General features: G+C 41.5%; 1 protein-coding gene across 1 annotated transcript; it reads right to left on the bottom strand.

The window, feature by feature from the left end:
- Positions 1 to 4,685: 4,685 nt before the first annotated feature.
- Positions 4,686 to 7,474, bottom strand: sh2d1ab (SH2 domain containing 1A duplicate b). The gene is made up of 3 exons (XM_079839673.1): positions 7,322 to 7,474; positions 7,086 to 7,149; positions 4,686 to 4,931 (listed from the first exon to the last, which is right to left on the bottom strand). The coding sequence occupies exons 1-3, from the start codon at positions 7,456 to 7,458 to the stop codon at positions 4,806 to 4,808; spliced, it is 327 nt and encodes a 108-aa protein (XP_079695799.1). The 5' UTR covers positions 7,459 to 7,474; the 3' UTR covers positions 4,686 to 4,805.
- Between the last annotated feature and the right edge of the window lie 10,488 nt (positions 7,475 to 17,962).

Here is a 17,962-nt window from a genome sequence, read left to right as displayed (position 1 = left end):
CCCGCTTCCACGGTCTCATGCCCCTATGCTGAGCGCATTCTGTAGTTCCAGGCCTTAGCATCCCTCCGCCAACAAGGAACTGATCTAAGGAGGTTCGCGGTCAGGTCAGGACGAGCCCAAGGACTGGCTGATCAGGAGCATTTACGATAGAGATACCTTTGAGGCGATGGTGGAGGGTCTTGCTCGCCTGCAGGAACGAGATGCCAGGGAGAGGAGGTCTGTTCCGGTGGATACTGTTCCGGTGGTCCCAGTTCCGAAACGGAGGAGGAGGAGAAAGGCAGTTCCGGAGGACTCTGTTTCGGTGGAGCCTGTTCCGGTGGACCGTGTTCTGGTGTTCCGTATTCCGGTGGACCGTGTTCCGGTGGACCGTGTTCCCCGGTGGACCGTGTTCCGGTGGACTCTGTTTCGGTGGACCCTGTTCCGGTGGACCGTGGACCGTGTTCCGGTGGACCGTGTTCCGGTGGACTCTGTTCCGGCCGTTCTGGTGGACTCTGTTCCGGCAGTTCCGGTGAACTCTGTTCCGGTGAACTCTGTTCTGGCCGTTCCGGTGGACTCTGTTCCGGCCTTTCCGGTGGACTCTGTTCCGGCCTTTCCGGTGGACTCTGTTCCGGCCGTTCCGGTGGACTCTGTTCGGACTCTGTTCCGGCCGTTCCGGTGGACTCTGTTCCGGTGAACTCTGTTCCGGCCGTTCCGGTGAACTCTGTTCGGACTCTGTTTCGGCCGTTCCGGTGGACTCTGTTCCCGTGAACTCTGTTCTGGCCGTTCCGGTGAACTCTGTTCCGGCCGTTCCGGTGGACTCTGTTCCGGTGGACTCTGTTCCGGCCGTTCCGGTGGACTCTGTTCCGGTGAACTCTGTTCCGGTGAACTCTGTTCCGGCCGTTCCGGTGAACTCTGTTCCGGCCGTTCCGGTGGACTCTGTTCGGACTCTGTTTCAGCCGTTCCGGTGGACTCTGTTCCTGTGGACTCTGTTCTGGCCGTTCCGGTGAACTCTGTTCCGGCCGTTCCGGTGGACTCTGTTCCGGTGGACTCTGTTCTGGCCGTTCCGGTGAACTCTGTTCCGGTGGACTCTGTTCCGGCCGTTCCGGTGAACTCTGTTCCGGCCGTTCCGGTGGACTCTGTTCGGACTCTGTTTCGGCAGTTCCGGTGGACTCTGTTCCGGTGGACTCTGTTCTGGCCGTTCCGGTGAACTCTGTTCCGGCCGTTCCGGTGAACTCTGTTCTGGCCGTTCCGGTGAACTCTGTTCCGGCGGACTCTGTTCCGGCCGTTCCGGTGGACTCTGTTCCGGCCTTTCCGGTGGACTCTGTTCCGGCCGTTCTGGTGGACTCTGTTCCGGTGGACTCTGTTCCGGTGGACTCTGTTCGGGCGGACTCTGTTCTGGCCGTTCCGGTGAACTCTGCTCCGGTGAACTCTGTTCCGGCCGTTCCGGTGGACTCTGTTCCGGCCTTTCCGGTGGACTCTGTTCCGGCCGTTCTGGTGGACTCTGTTCCGGTGGACTCTGTTCGGGCGGACTCTGTTCTGGCCGTTCCGGTGAACTCTGCTCCGGTGAACTCGGTTCCGGCCGTTCCGGTGGACTCTGTTCGGACTCTGTTCCGGCCGTTCCGGTGGACTCTGTTCCGGCCGTTCCGGTGGACTCTGTTCCGGCCGTTCCGGTGGACTCTGTTCCGGCCGTTCCGGTGGATTCTGTTCCGGTGGACTCTGTTCCGGCCGTTCCGGTGAACTCTGTTCCGGCGGACTCTGTTCCGGCCGTTCCGGTGAACTCTGTTCCGGTGGACTCTGTTCGGACTTTGTTTCGGCCGTTCCGGTGGACTCTGTTCCGGTGGACTCTGTTCCGGTGGACTCTGTTCCGGCCGTTCCGGCGGACTCTGTTCCGGCCGTTCCGGCGGACTCTGTTCCGGCCGTTCCGGTGAACTCTGTTCCGGCCTTTCCGGTGGACTCTGTTCCGGCCGTTCTGGTGGACTCTGTTCCGGCGGACTCTGTTCCGGCCGTTCCGGTGAACTCTGTTCCGGTGGACTCTGTTCTGGCCGCTCCGGCCGACTCTGTTCCGGCCGTTCCGGTGAACTCTGTTCCGGCAGACTCTGTTCCGGCCGTTCCGGTGAACTCTGTTCCGGCCATTCCGGTGCACTCTGTTCCGGTGGACTCTGTTCCGGCCGTTCCGGTGCACTCTGTTCCGGCCGTTCCGGTGCACTCTGTTCCGGTGGACTCTATTCCGGTGGACCCAGCTCGACATTAAGACATTACAGTCACACATTTTATGATCATAATTTAATATTTTATTGTAAAACCTTTGACCTTTCTAATGATTTATTTTTTCTGTAAAATATAATAATAATAATAATAATTGTTATTATTATTTTTATTCTTAAATATTTGTGTTTTATAGCACTTTTTGTAATTTTTCAGACATGGTAACAGACGTTTTATACATGTGCTACAATTTTGTGGGCTGTGCTACAAAACTTTCGACCTCTGTAGCACCAGTGCTATGTGCAAAAAAAGCTAACGTACAGCCCTGCCTTTAAACTTACCCACACCACCACACCTGTCTCTAACTTTACCCTTAAACTTACTCATACCACCACACCTGTCTCTAACTTTACCCTTAAACTTACTCATACCACCACACCTGTCTCTAACTTTACCCTTAAACTTACTCATACCACCACACCTGTCTCTAACTTTACCCTTAAACTTACCCATACCACCACACCTGTCCCTAACTTTACCCTTAAACTTACTCATACCACCACACCTGTCCCTAACTTTAACCTTAAACTTACTCATACCACCACACCTGTCCCTAACTTTACCCTTAAACTTACCCAGACCACCACACCTGTCCCTAACTTTAACCTTAAACCTACTGTGACGAGTCCACCCAGAGGAATCAGCGTCGCCCTGGCAACAACACACCTGCACGTCATCACCATGGGCTGATCGGTCACAGCTGCACCTCATCAGCCCGGAGACATATAAGCAGCTATGGATGAGCAGACAGACAGACTCTGGTCTCGAGCTGAATGTACTGCTGGACTAACCTCTCTCTTTATTGTTCTCCTAGAAAGCAGCGAGTGACAGACAGCCCACTTCACTGGAGCACCTTGGACACCCACTTTCACCAGGATCGAGCACCACAGAGCACGAGGATTCACCAGCCACCACGCACCGGCTCACTGACTGTTTTCACCCTTACACGAGCACTGTAAATAAAATCCACCCTCCGGGGCCTTTTGCACTCAACCTGCCTTGTCGTGTGATTCCTCACCCCGTGACACTACCCATACCACCACACCTGTCCCTAACTTTAACCTTAAACCTACCCATACCACCACACCTGTCCCTGACTTTAACCTTAAACCTACCCATACCACCACACCTGTCCCTAACTTTAACCTTAAACCTACCCATACCACCACACCTGTCCCTGACTTTAACCTTAAACCTACCCATACCACCACACCTGTCCCTGACTTTAACCTTATACTTATCCATATCACCACACCTGTCCCTAACTTTACCCTTAAACTTACCCATATCACCACACCTGTCCCTATCTTTAACCTTAAACCTACCCATACCACCACACCTGTCCCTAACTTTACCCTTATACTTACCCATATCACCACACCTGTCCCTAACTTTACTCTTAAACTTACTCATACCACCACACCTGTCCCTAACTTTACCCTTAAACTTACCCATACCACCACACCGGTCCCTAACTTTACCTTTAACTTACCCATACCACCACACCTGTCCCTAACTTTACCCTTAAACTTACCCATACCACCACACCTGTCACTAAAATTACCCTTAAAATTACTCACACCACCACACCTGTCCCTAACTTTACTCTTAAACTTACCCACACCACCACACCTATCCCTAACTTTACTCTTAAACTTACCCACACCACCACATCTGTCTCTAACTTTACCCTTAAATTTACCCATACCACCACATCGGTCCCTAACTTTACCCTTAAACTTACCCATACCACCATACCTGCTCTAACTTTACCCTTAAACTTACCCATACCACCACACCTGTCACTAAAATTACCCTTAAAATTACTCACACCACCACACCTGTCCCTAACTTTACTCTTAAACTTACCCACACCACCACACCTGTCCCTAAATTTACTCTTAAACTTACCCACACCACCACATCTGTCTCTAACTTTACCCTTAAACTTACCCATACCACCACATCGGTCCCTAACTTTACCCTTAAACTTACCCATACCACCATACCTGCTCTAACTTTACCCTTAAACTTACCCACATCACCACACCTGTCCCTAACTTTACCCTTAAACTTACCCATACCACCACACCTGTCCCTAACTTTACCCGTATCCCACCTCAATATCAGCAAAAGTGTTTTGCAATACAATATGAACACAATAAGTACATTGTACTTATTTTTTGATGTAAGTACATAGTAGTTAAGGGCACCTAATATAAAGTGGGACCAAATTATACTTTAGGAAGTTGAAATAATGCAGCAACTTATAGGTAGGTTTAGTATTGATAATAACCCATGAAAACACATATTTGGGTCAGGGGTAACGGTTTAAGAATAGGATAAAAAAAAAACGATATTTGTTGACCATCGATCACATAGAGATGAAGCCTTCACAATTTCCCACAGAAAAACATTCTTTACAAAAGAGATTTTTGTTTTTCTTTTATACAACCCTTTTATATATACAAATCCACATGTTATTATGAAACAGCATAAAATAAAAATGTCCACATGTTTGTAGTTTGTTTAGTTGGTTTAAGAATGGTGATGATGATGTTCTAGCAGGACTTCTGGACAGTTACGGGATAGAGGAGGGGAACAGCGATGCCCTGGTCGGGTTTCTCAAAGGCACTTATCAAATTCTTGACTTTTCGGAACAGGCGTTTCGTCTGACCTGGTGCTGTCTGTCAAAAAAAACAAACAAACAACATCACTATAATGTATTTGCAAGGACCCGGTGAACTAGGGCAGATCAACTAAAATCTGTAAATCAGAAATAGTCCAAATATACGCAACGCGTGTAAAAATGTGAGCACCCATATTTCTTTCATTATGTCATCTATTCAGATCTATAGCTATACTGTAAAGTCATGCGGCCTCAAAATGAGAGCTTGGCTTTATAGATGTTCGAGTAAAATCGTTTAAATCTCAACCCACCCAATCCATAACTGTTTCATACCTCTATACATTTGAGTCATTCTCATTTTAACCCCCATGAATTACTACTGACAGATTAACACAATCTAGTTACACATGATGCATATGTGTAATGCGGAGGAAATATTTTTTAAATTATTGCTTTTTATTGGAAAATCAGGCGATTTGTGTGTCTCCAGCATTCATTTAGTTCTCTGAAAAACCTCAGGTGAATAGAGTAAAAAACAAACAAATAGATATCACCACACTTCCTCAGTTGATTGATTACATTAAGAATAGCAAACATTTTTTGTCTTACAAGTTTTCTGAAATGTTGTTTAAATATGAAAAAAATGACGCATTATCTAATTAAATAAGCTCTAATTTGCGTACATTTCTAGTCCAGTTCAAAAGTCTTGTTCCATTTGTTTTTGACATTAGATTCAAAGGTTTTTACAGAGACGATTTGGATATTTATCATAAATCACAAAATACTGTCAACAGTCAGAAGAAAACAAAAAAATCATTTTTTTTTTTTGATTTGGCTTTATAGATGTTCGAGTTGAGAGATTTCTCAACTCTGTCAAATTGTTTAAATCTCAACCCACCCAATCCATAACTGTTTCATACCTCTATACATTTGAGTCATTCTCATTTTAACCCCCATGAATTACTACTGACAGATTAACACAATATCTAGTTACACATGATGCATATGTGTAATGCAGAGGAATAATTTTTTTAATTATTGCTTTTTATTGGAAAATCAAACGATTTGTGTGTCTCCAGCATTCATTTAGTTCTCTGAAAAACCTCAGGTGAATAGAGTAAAAAACAAACAAACGAATAGATATCACCACACTTCCCCAGTTGATTGATTACATTAAGAATTGCAAACATTTTTTGTCGTACAAGTTTTCTGAAATGTTGTTTAAATATGAAAAAAATTACGCATTATCTAATTAAATAAGCTCTAATTTGCGTACATTTCTAGTCCGGTTCAAAACTCGTTACATTTGTTTTTGACATTAGATTCAAAGGTTTTTAAAGAGACAATTTGGCTATTTATCATAAATCAGAAAATACTGTCAACAGTCAGGAAAAAAACCCAAATTTGTTCGATTTGAGAGATTTCTCATTTCTGTAAAATCGTTTAAATCTCAACCCACCCAATCAATAACTGTTTCATACCTCTATACAATAAAATGTATAAAATCAGGCAAATTATAAATGAACAGACCCCTCTGTAATAAAATATAGATTTGAATAAAACTCTAGAAAGTTTGGTGTATGTAAAGAAAAACATGATTTTGAGAAACCGTGTGTACTGTAACTGAAATCTACAGACTCTAAATGATACACTTAAATATGTGTTGTAATCTTTATTTTAGGGTTCAATTCTCCATATTAACTAGTTGCTTATTATCATCCATATTATTAGGATATTGGCTGTTTATTAGTACTTAATGCTTTATTATGCATGACCATATTCTACAATCCTACACAATACCTAAACTTAACAACTACCTTACCATCTATTAATAAGCAGTAATTAGAAGTTATTGAGGCAAAAGTTGTAGTTAATAGTGAATATGTGCTCCCCATACTAAAGTGTTACCACGTGCATTTAGGATGTTTTCTCTTCACTAGGGTGAAAAACACTTTATGAAAAGCCAAAAAGTGTGAAAACTCAAAAATGATTTTTGTAGCTGCAGTTAAAAAAAAAGAAGAACAAGAAAAGAAAAAGTCATAATTATGGGGCTAACTGTCACACGTTTTCAAAAGCAGACAATTGTGAGACAATACAAAGCTAGAGCATTTTTAAAGCTAATCATATTTCATTGATAATATCTGATGTTGCATATGAGGTTTGTGTTGTGTCTTTAAATGTATAATTTTGTTGTTGTGTTGAAGATCCTCACCTCGGCCGCCCAGGAGCCCGATGTGTCTTTCTGGAGCCGGTACGTGTAGACGAACCCATTACACCTGTCAGAGTGTGTGAAATCACAGATCAGAACAAGCACAGGCCAGTAAAGAGAACTTGCCCTTTTGAAATTGAAATTGTGACTTAATTTGTAATTGTGAAATTGTGCATTAACTCAACACACTTGAAATTATTCATAATTCACAAAAATGCAGAGATTTCTTGAGGACTTACAGGACACAGAGGCAGTAGGCTCCAGCAACGCTCTCACTGTCTCGAATTAAATAGCTCCCGTCTTTGCCCGCTTCACACAGACGCATCTCACACATTTCTCGACTGATGGCCCCATGATAAACAGAGAGCGATTCCATTGTGCTGCATGCATTGTTTCTCAGGCAATCACTACCAGCAACTGATATTTGTCCCTTGAGCAGGAAATGATGAAACAAGGCAGGAAACAAGCTCTTAAAAAAATAACAGAGTTTCTGCAACAATAGCAAATGCATGCAAAATGCCATTAGTGAATAATAATTTCAGTTCATCTAGAGTTCAACTGCCATGCAGATATCAGGGCGTGCTGCGAAATTATGTTACAGATTAGTGATGCACAACGCCGTCATTCTTTTGTTGTCTGTGAAATTGCTAATAAATAACAATTTAATTCAGACGATGGCGTTATTAGAGTGTTGCAAAAAATTATTCAAAGAGCTCTTTATGTTTCTCCCAAATCATTGAGATTATACGGATTTTCTCCCACTTCAGATTCTAAACTACTAGAGCGGTTTTCATTAATACACAATTTTTTTTTTTCATTATCACAATTTGGGCTCTGTTAACAACAAACAACAACAAAAAATAATACATGAGATTTGTCCGGATCAATGATGAATGTTGACGTTTCCTGTAGCATGTTTGAGAGTGTTGCAGACGTACAAGGTGGAAAAATGCTTATGTATCCAGTACAGACTGTTGTCACAGAACATCCCTGACACCACTACATCCTGTCTCTGCGTGTTGGTACGTTTTTTTGTGTGTGTGTTTTTTGTAGTGCATGTATCTTTAGGTGCATGTTTTTGAAGTATATAGATCTGCATAGTGAAAAAGAGAGCAAGATCCAATCCCCCACTTTTCTCCCCTCTTTACTTCCAGCTCCTCCTTTTAGACTAATTATTTAATCTTAAAATACCCCTATGATAGTTTTTCTAATATTCCCTTTCATGCAGTGTGTAGCTGTCTTGAGATATGTAAACGTTCTGCGAAGTCGAAAGTGCACGATAAATAAAGTTATTGTCTTGCAAAAGTAAGAATCGACTACATGAGTCGTCTGTATTTGAATCTCACTGCGTTACGGTTCTACATCACTAGATAAGACATTCGTATAATGTCCGCCTATGTTGTACGTCATCCGTCCGTGAACAACTTGACCCTCAAACATGTAATTTTACTGACGACTGCTTCTCAAATCTCAGAGTTCAATGCAGGTTCATTGCTCTTGAAAGATGGGTCAGTACTCAGTTTATTTGGACCAGCTGCTCCATTTTATGAATAATTATTGATGTGTATATTTTCTACCAAAGCACTGGTGTATCATATTCTTCACAACTGCTTGTTTTGATGTCAGATTTTCACATGTTGATTGTACTGTGTCTGGTGTTCTTTCGGCATGCCTAAGTAATTTATTGGACGTCTCCAATAGAGCCAATTTTTCACCTAAAATCGGACAGGAAGAGCTCTAGGAATGAAACCAGAACAGATTTGGTTGCCGACCATGAGTTTCACATTAAACTCACTATTCTACAACAGACTTAGACCATCAACATGGTTTCCTCTCTCCATTTCCCAATTAACATTTCAGTTTATCTCTTATATTTAATTAATTTCCCCACTTGCTCTGGGACTTCCCCATACTGGTTGTCACTTTCTCTGGGGATTTCTTTCGGCATGCCTAAATAATCTATATAGTCTCCAGTAGATCCGGTATTTCACCTTAAATCAGCCAGGCAGAGCTAGGACTATTTCAGTCCTAGCTCCGATTAATCAGCTCAGATTAATCACCCACGCAGTTTCAATTTCTCTTCCAGAAACTTCTTAACCACGCTACATTACCACAGAGCCAGCTCAACCTATTAGAAATATACACATGGGTTTGTTGATGGACACACACTGATGGTGAGGAATTACAGCTGCAACATCTCATAAAGAAACTCAAACTGAGTAGCGTATCACTGAGAAACTCCTGATCAAGACGTCCTTGTGATGGAGGTTCAGGTTGAATAACTAGTTCTTCCAATGTTTCATCATCGGACTCGCGCTCGGATTGATATGGTCAAATCAACGGCATCGTTACTGTCTTTACAGTGTACAATCCCTGAGCTTTAGGAAGCCTCCGGAGCTGAAGTTCAGCTACGGTAATGGCCGTTTAGCTTTAGAAACACACACTGTAAGCGGTAGACCAATCACAACACACTGGGCCATCTGACCAATCAGAGCAGGGTAACTCGCGGAAAGGAGAGATTTAGAGAGACTGATTCACCCGTTTGAGAATCATTGATTAATGTGGTGATGTGCAATGTATATTATGGGGAAAGGTTTTTTTTTTTTTTTTTACAAAACCTGTTGTAGGAGACTCCAAAACAACATTAGGAAACTTTAAAATAGCATAACATTTGTATCTAGTTGAACTAATGTGGAAATGAGTTAACAGGTGAAGTCAATAAAGCAGAGAACATACAGTATAAATGTGGAACATACACTGAGAGAAAAACACTGTGGAGATGTCATTGAAATGTAGAGATTATTTATTGGAAAACGGGACATTTATTAAGAAAGAGACGCTCTTCAGAGGCTGGTTCGTGTCACCATCGGTGCCTGTTGTCAATAAAGTGTTAATACATGGGGTGATGCTGCATGTTGCATCAATTTGGCCCCTCCTGTTATTATGATAAAAAGAGGGCACCTTGAATAAAATCCCTATGTTACTATGATGACAACCAACTCAACGACAGTAAGATTCAGCAGAAGAAAGATGTTTGGAATGACATGAGGGTGAGTAAAAGACGGCTTCAACAAAACTTTGACACATTGGAGATTTAATCAACTTCTGATGCTAGGGGGCGCTACAATTTAAATACTAATAGTGCAACTGTGATCAAAGAAGCTGAAATATGATCCCAAAACAACTGGTCCAATACAAGTGTTTGGATTTAAATAGGTAAATGCTTAAGAGTCATTGATTGGATCATTATTGCAGTGATTATTGTGTTTCTAGCATGTTTTATGTTTGGCAATAGTTTTTCTAACCCTAACTGATGGAGTGTGTAGATTTTCATTAAACAACCATTTAGGAAGAGAGCATGAGGAATCATTTTCACCCCTGAATCCAGTCCTTGAATTCATTGAAAGTCTTTGGGATGTGCTGGGGGAGACTTTACAGAGTACTGGACTCTTGCAAATAACACCACAACATTTATTTCCATCAAGAGGAGCATCAATTTTTGGTCAAGATAGTGTATTGACAATGCAAGTTTTTTTTGTTTTGGTTTTTTTACAGTGTAGACTCTTAAGCGTTTGCCTATTTAAATCCAAACAGCTTTTCTTTGGCTGGGCAGTTAAAATACTGTATATATGGCAAGGAAGTAATGCTACTATATATATAGATGGGAAGGAAGGATTTTTTTCTTCTGTACAGAAATGACCAGAAGTGATGTCTAAAGTGCATGGAGAAAGAAATCCGGTTGTTGAAGTTGCAGTGGCTACAAGTCTTTACTTTTTGCCTTGTTTGTTCTGTGTACGATTTAATACGTCACTAGTTGTATGTTCGTTATTTTATGCATACCGAAAGTGTTTTGCAGACTATTTTCCAGAAATCATTGTCTGTTATCATGAGATCTTCTCTCGGTTGATTTACCGGTAGTGAGTTTGTTTTGTGACTGTGTGGATGATACTGCAGTATTAACTGTGTAGAAGGTACTTTTACTGAAATGCCAGAGGGTTGTTGAGGTTATTCTATAGTGTTGTCTCAAATTTTGCAGATGCAATTAGTTTTGGTATTTGCCTAAATGTCTGTGCCAGCTGTAAATAAAAAAAAGCTATATACTGTCTATATATTAAGGTGATGTACAATGCCTCTATTTCTCCATTGGATGTAATTATGGGGATTATAAAGTGTGTGTTGTTTTGGTAATGGCAGCTTTTTTTTCTGTGCTTTTCCAGACATTTATGACTACTGTTAAGTGCAATAGTTTTCCAAACCCTATTTAGATACTGCAATATTATGGCATGGTTTTATCTACAGGAACTGTACATGTGAGTTACTTTGGGAAGTCAATTTCAGTTACACATCAATATTGCCCTCTTGTGGGCTACATGATTATGGTCTTTTAAATGAATAATTCACCCCTAAATGAAAAGTTAGCAGAATTTATTCAGACAATGTATTCTTGTATTCAAGAGAGGTGTATGGGGCACATTATTAAGCACACGTCCACAGAACCAATGTTAAGGCCAATGAGACCAATGAAAAATTTGATATTTGATATTTGGATAGCTGGGAAAAAAGGGAAGAAACAACCTAAAAAGACAAATACATCAAAGGTATATCAAATGAATGAACGAACATAAACAAATATGTATGTCATTTTACGAGACTATTCTCATCGTCCCAACTTCTGTGTGGCTCTTCGTTCCACCCTTGATGCTTAAAGGGGTCATATAAATGTTTTAAAAAGAACATTATTTTGTGTATTTGGTTTAATGCAATGTGTTTATAGGTTAAAAAAAGTAATTATTTAACACATACTGTACATTGTTGTTGCTCCTCTATGCCCCTCCTTTCTGAAACGCGTCAAATTTTTACAAAGCCCATCGTTCTGAAAAGCACTGTGTGCTCTGATTGGCCAGCAATCCAGTGCATCGTGATTGGCCCGAATACCTTAAGCGTCTGACGGAATGATGTCACGCTTCTTGTGACAGATCTGCCAGGCTCTCTCCCAGTCAACACACAACACCCCCAGTCACCTGAGTATTATGAACTTGTTGCATTCAAGTGCTTTGTTTGTCGGAATAAACAGGAATCATGGAGGACACCATGTTTATTCTTGCCTATTTACAGAGGTGGACAGTAACTAAGTACATTTACTTGAGTACTGTACTTAAGTACACTTTTTGAGTATCTATACTTTACTGAAGTATTATTTTTTAGGGAAACTTTTACTTTTACTTCACTAAATTTGAAAGACAAATATTGTACTTTTTACTCCACTACATTTCTATCAAGGTCCTCAAAGTCGAAAGTCGTTTCTGTAGCAGCTTTGCAAGTCAGTGGATGAATGTTTTTTCGTTTCTTTTTTTTTTTTTTGCAGACAGCCTATAAGTAATCACTTTTGTAGGGTCTTTGAACACTGATCAGTTTATAGCAAAATGGAGGAAGACGGTTCCTCGGCACAGTGTGTGCACCCATGGCCATATTAGAAAGTAAGTTTCAGTTTTCTGAAAAGATTAAAGATTAGTTTCGTTGGCATACACTTGATGAATGTCTCATAAAATGTTAAAAAACGTAAATGTCTGGGAGAAAGAGAAGCATAGACATATGGATGATGAAAGAGCTCAGTTCAGTCTGTTTTTTTGTGCCTCTGAGATGCCAGAGCACGAGGACTGAATAGAGCTTTCTTTTGTGTTTTTTTCGCACTTAAACAGACCAATACACACAAAATGTCAAAATTTTCATTTTGGAAAGTATTCACGTAAACAAAGTTGATTATGTCATAAGTGAACATAAACAGTTGGGGGAATATCGGATGTGTATCAGTGTATAGGATTTGTGCATTCTGCCTTAAAGTGACAGCAGCTTTGTAACTTTTATACAAGTATTTAAATGAGTCAAGATAGTCGTATGCTAGCATGTCAGAAAGAGCATCACTGACTGGCTTAAACCACCGTGATGGCTATAGCGTGCATTCATACAACAATGCAACGATAATAAAATAATGCATTGACATAAAAAAGGAAATTTACTTTTGATACTTAAGTACTTTTATAAACAAGTACTTCTGTACTTTTACTTAAGTAAAAATAGTTTTTTACAACTTTCACTTGAGTAATATTTGACCAGTGGTACTTTTACTTTTACTTGAGTAATGGAGTTGTGTACTTTGTCCACCTCTGCCTAATTATGGGGAAAATCTTATTAAAACCAAAATTATATGTAGTGTCACATGCATTGACAACCATAAACATTTACAATGCTAGATTCTGTAATTTCGGTCAAATACAGGCAATTTTCGCTGTGTATAAAACATATAATAGCCTATGCTTCAAATGATTTCTCGTGTATGTAAATATGCACTACATTAACGACAAGACTAGACGATCAAGCTATTTTGGGGTAAAAACGAATAATTCCGATATCTGGCTGTCACAGCAGTAGTTCACCCCGCCATTTAAAGTTTATGGCACGCCCATCTCAGGATTGGGTATCAAAATTATTTCTGAACATCCCAGTGGTAAACACGACATCAGAGGGCGTTAAAGTAAAATTTTTACCTCGGAAACTTGTATTTATGATAATTCCTATAGCACATGAAGGCAGCATTAATCACACACACCTGCACCTCACCAACTGGCTTTATAAGCACACACCTCACCTCAGTCAATTGTCCGGTCTCATTGATGCTCCACGGACTACTTTCCTGTATCTCCAGTGATTTCTCCTGGGTCCTAGTCTCCTTTGTTTACCTCCAAGAGTTACCTTCATTCTCCACGATTATCTGTCTGAAGACGAGGTGTGTGCATCCAACCTGGTCCATCCTCTCCGAATCTCACGAGTCCCTGCACCTTTAAGACAAAGACTTTCCATTACACTCATATCCACTGGATTCAAAGTCTCCATTGAGTGTCAACTCACCTGTTGAACTGCTTGTTGCGGCGTGCTGTTTCAATAAACTCTGTTTACTATTCCTCTTTGTGTTCTGAGTATAAATTCCGTAACAACCATATTTGGAATATCAGCTCCCAAAGCAAAGCAATATTGACAGATGATAATGTCGGTCTTACCTTATAAATTCGAGCCTGAATCTGACGACAAAGACGTAGAAACGGTCTGTGCTCTCCCAGGTGCTAGAAACAGTCCTCCGAAAAATGTGCAGCACACAGTCGAATATTTAAGTCTGGAACAGTGTTGTAACAAAAGCTTAGCCACTGTTTTCTAATTGTCTCCTCTTTTGGAAGGCCAAACAAAGTAATTTGGCTTTCGCAACAAAAACACAGCATCTCCACGACAAGGCGGTGACAACAATACTACAGCGAGAACAAAAGTTACGTCTTCTGTCTTTGCGTATACATTTGGGCGGTGTTAAGAAACTGTGCCCCCACATACTGACGTCGATTTTTGGGGGTGTGTTTGAACGAATTGTTTTAGGAAGGCGTGGCTGAGCCTTAACTTTTAAAAAGAATATCTTTTTGGGTTTGAGACTTTGAGCTTTGTAACTCTGCAGATCTTATACATGCACAAACAGCTACATAACACACTGGAGAGAAAGGAAAACAAGAAATCACATTATATGACCCCTTTAACTAAAGTGTCCTATCACAGTGTGAGCTATGTCTTATCCTGTTATACAAAGCTGATCACTGACTTGTTTACCTGCCTGAATTCAATACAGTTCTCACAAATGGGTTCATTGTCTGTCTTTGTGTGTTGCATTCCTGACAGAAGACCAGACATTACTATGAGCCCAGTGGGAGCTACATTCCAACATGAAGACCAGCTGCTGTCCATGGACCAGAATGGTTGCCCCTTAGAAATATATGTGGAGGAGTCTCAGCTATTAGGTATGCAACGACATTGAAGTTGTTCTTCCAATGTGGACTGGCATTTTCCCCTTTTTCTACTGCCTGTGGGAGACACCTGATTCCATTTCCCTGAGTGGTTCCTCTTTCATGGTGGGGGAAGTGGAGGAACACCTCAACCCTATCAATCCAGTTTCCTCAGAGCCTCCACAGTCCACTCCAGTTTTTTTGTCCATGCCACTGCCACTGCCCACTGAAATGTGCATTCCTGAACTTGTTCCAGTGCGCATGTCTAACTCAGAGGCTGCACCAGAGGTTACGCCCATCTCAAAGCAAGTGTTAGAAGCAGTTTCTTGATGTCTGACTAAGGTGGAGCCAGAGGAGCCTGGTGAAGCGAGAGGACGAGGATCCAAGGTGGAGCAAAAGGCTGGAGTTAAAGGCTCGGTGCCCTGAGGCGAAGCCAGGGACTCCACTTTACAGGGTAGAGCTGGTGACAGAAGGTGGATCCTTGCAGGGTAGAGTCAACAAAGGAGAACAAGGGACTGGAGGGAGCCAGCGGACGTGGGGCTGAAGCACTGGCTGGCTTGGGTAGAGGAGGCAAGAGGGTGGCTTGGCAGGAGTTTTGGGAATGACTTAGACCTTGTGCTCGCGTGACGAAACAGGCTTGGTGCTGGGCGGAACCAGCGACGATGAAGAAGATTAAGGGCTGGGCGGTTGAAGACGATTCGAGGATGGGCGGGACCAACAGAGATGGGAGACTCAGAGAACTCTCCATTTCTAAATCCTCATAAATATTAATAGAGGCCAGCTGCAGCTCACCTTCAGCGGTGGGAGTGTGTGTGGGACTTTCCTCCAATCCATCGTGCTCCACTAGCAATCCCACTGTCATGCATGTAGTTGCTGGCTCACACACCTGGTCAGACATCTTGTGGGACCCGGGCTCCGAGGGTATGGTGGGTTCAGTTCCTTGCTCTGGCTCCTTCATCGTGGCAGTCTTGGGCTCTCTGTCTGTGGTGGGCTCTGGCATCCTTTCCGTGCGTGGTGTGGGAGGTGGCTGGCTGGGCTCAGGATCTGGTGCGGGGACGATTGTGAGGTGGGGCTGGACGATGGAGATGGTACCCTTTACAATTTAGCCTACTGTAAGTGAGGACCCCATCCACCCACAGAGTGAAGTTGATGTACTCTTCTAAGGTCCAATAGGTATCCCTCTTTGGCATCAGGAAGCTGATCTCATCGTCCTGCGCACACCTGAAACCTTCCATAATTGAAGGTCATCACATGTGGCGTGGTGGCATGATGTTAACAAACTCCTCCACATAGTTCTTCAGATCTCAGCCGTTTTGAAAAATTTAAATTATAGTCCCCTTTGGTCCATGAAAAGGTTCCTTCTGGAACTATATTAATTGCAGCAATCTCCAAATTCTTTGGTGTTTTGTCATGGGTAGGTCCACAAAGGATGACGAAGAAGATCAAACAATATAGTTTTCTTTAATAAAACAAACCAAAAGCAGTAATCCAACAAGAGTATACAAACGCAAAACACAACCATCACCAGACAAAGAACTCAATGAACTGAAGGGCTTGAACACAAAATAACAAACAGGTGTGATTTAATTAATCATATAATTAATTATATAATCAATAATAACTACAATAACTAATGACAAACTGGAACATAGAACAAAGGAAACAAGAGAAACAAAGAGAAGCAAACATTGGTTAAGTCATTAAAACAGAACAGAAAGCACTTATTTTTCATTCTTTACTTTAAAACATAGCACATTATTACAGCTGACAATATGTAAATTCATACTAAACATTCATAAGAAAGTAAATAAGGGAGTGCATTATTACCGAACACCAATAGGTTATATAGTTATGATTTAATCACATAACTGCTTAGGTGTATCTAAAGATATGAGCTCATATACAAATCAGTTTTCACATCCCACATTTTCTGCTTACATTGTCTACTTCGCATTGTGCAAAATGTAGCCTGTTAATTCACCAATCACCAATAAATGAATGTGGATGTTGGCTATTTTTAAATTTCAGTAGGGTTTCTTCTTGAACGTTAGACTTTAAACTTAAAATCCAGATAAGATGCTGAACAAATATTTCATTTCATAATGTCAGTTGTCTTCATTTACAGTAACAGACAGAAATGTAAAGGCATTGCAGTCAATCACACAAGAGGTTGTTAGACACATTCTCAACAAACAATGTTAAATGAGCCATTGCCTGATCAGATCACCTTTTAAAAGCTTTAATTTAATTAAAAGAAAGGAAACTGGTCTCTAAAGGTTGGAGTGTGCAATGTCATGGAATGTAGCCTATACGCCAAAATGAGTTTTGGCATGCATATGATACGGATTTTATGGCGTATTATACGCACAAACCCCCCACCCTACCCAAGAGAGTGTCAAATACACGCCATAAAGTGAGTATCATATGCACGCGAACAACTGCGTACCATATGCACACCAAAACTCATTTTGCCGTATACATTCCACGACATTGTACACTCGTACTATTGATACGCATTCTCATGTGATCGTGTTGGCATTGAATGTCATTAGAAAGGGAGAAGCTGATCACCATTTTCTTGACTGCTAAATCATATACTAATATTCACAGACATATTGAGTAGTACTCATGCTGCCTTCACGTGCTATCGGAAATGTCCTACCTCCCACTTCTGAAGTCATGATTACGAGCTCATTGCATTCAAATTATGACTTGAGAAGGCGTTCACGTCCTATTTTTTTAACTAGTATTTATGATAATTCTGATCGCACATGAAGGCAGCATAATTCACACCTTTCTTCCACTATACACCCCTGTGCTGTGGCACTATAAGACAACTGTTCAGTTTTTACTGATTTTTGCTGTCCTATTATTCACATTCATTTACTGTAAATTTACTTGACTGAAAGTTTCAATCGGAGTCTATGAACAGTCATGAAGTATCTTCTCATAAGCATATACAGTATTATGTTTAGTACACTCTATGCACAGCACTGTACACAACTCTTAGGCCATATGGCTATGGTTATGACATGGCATTAGACAAAGGAAACATAACATATA

Source organism: Gobio gobio (assembly GCF_949357685.1).
Source record: "Gobio gobio genome assembly, chromosome: 16".
Lineage (NCBI taxonomy): Eukaryota > Metazoa > Chordata > Actinopteri > Cypriniformes > Gobionidae > Gobio > Gobio gobio.
The sequence above is the reverse complement of the archived record's forward strand: the minus strand, read 5'-3'. Positions and strand labels throughout refer to the sequence as shown.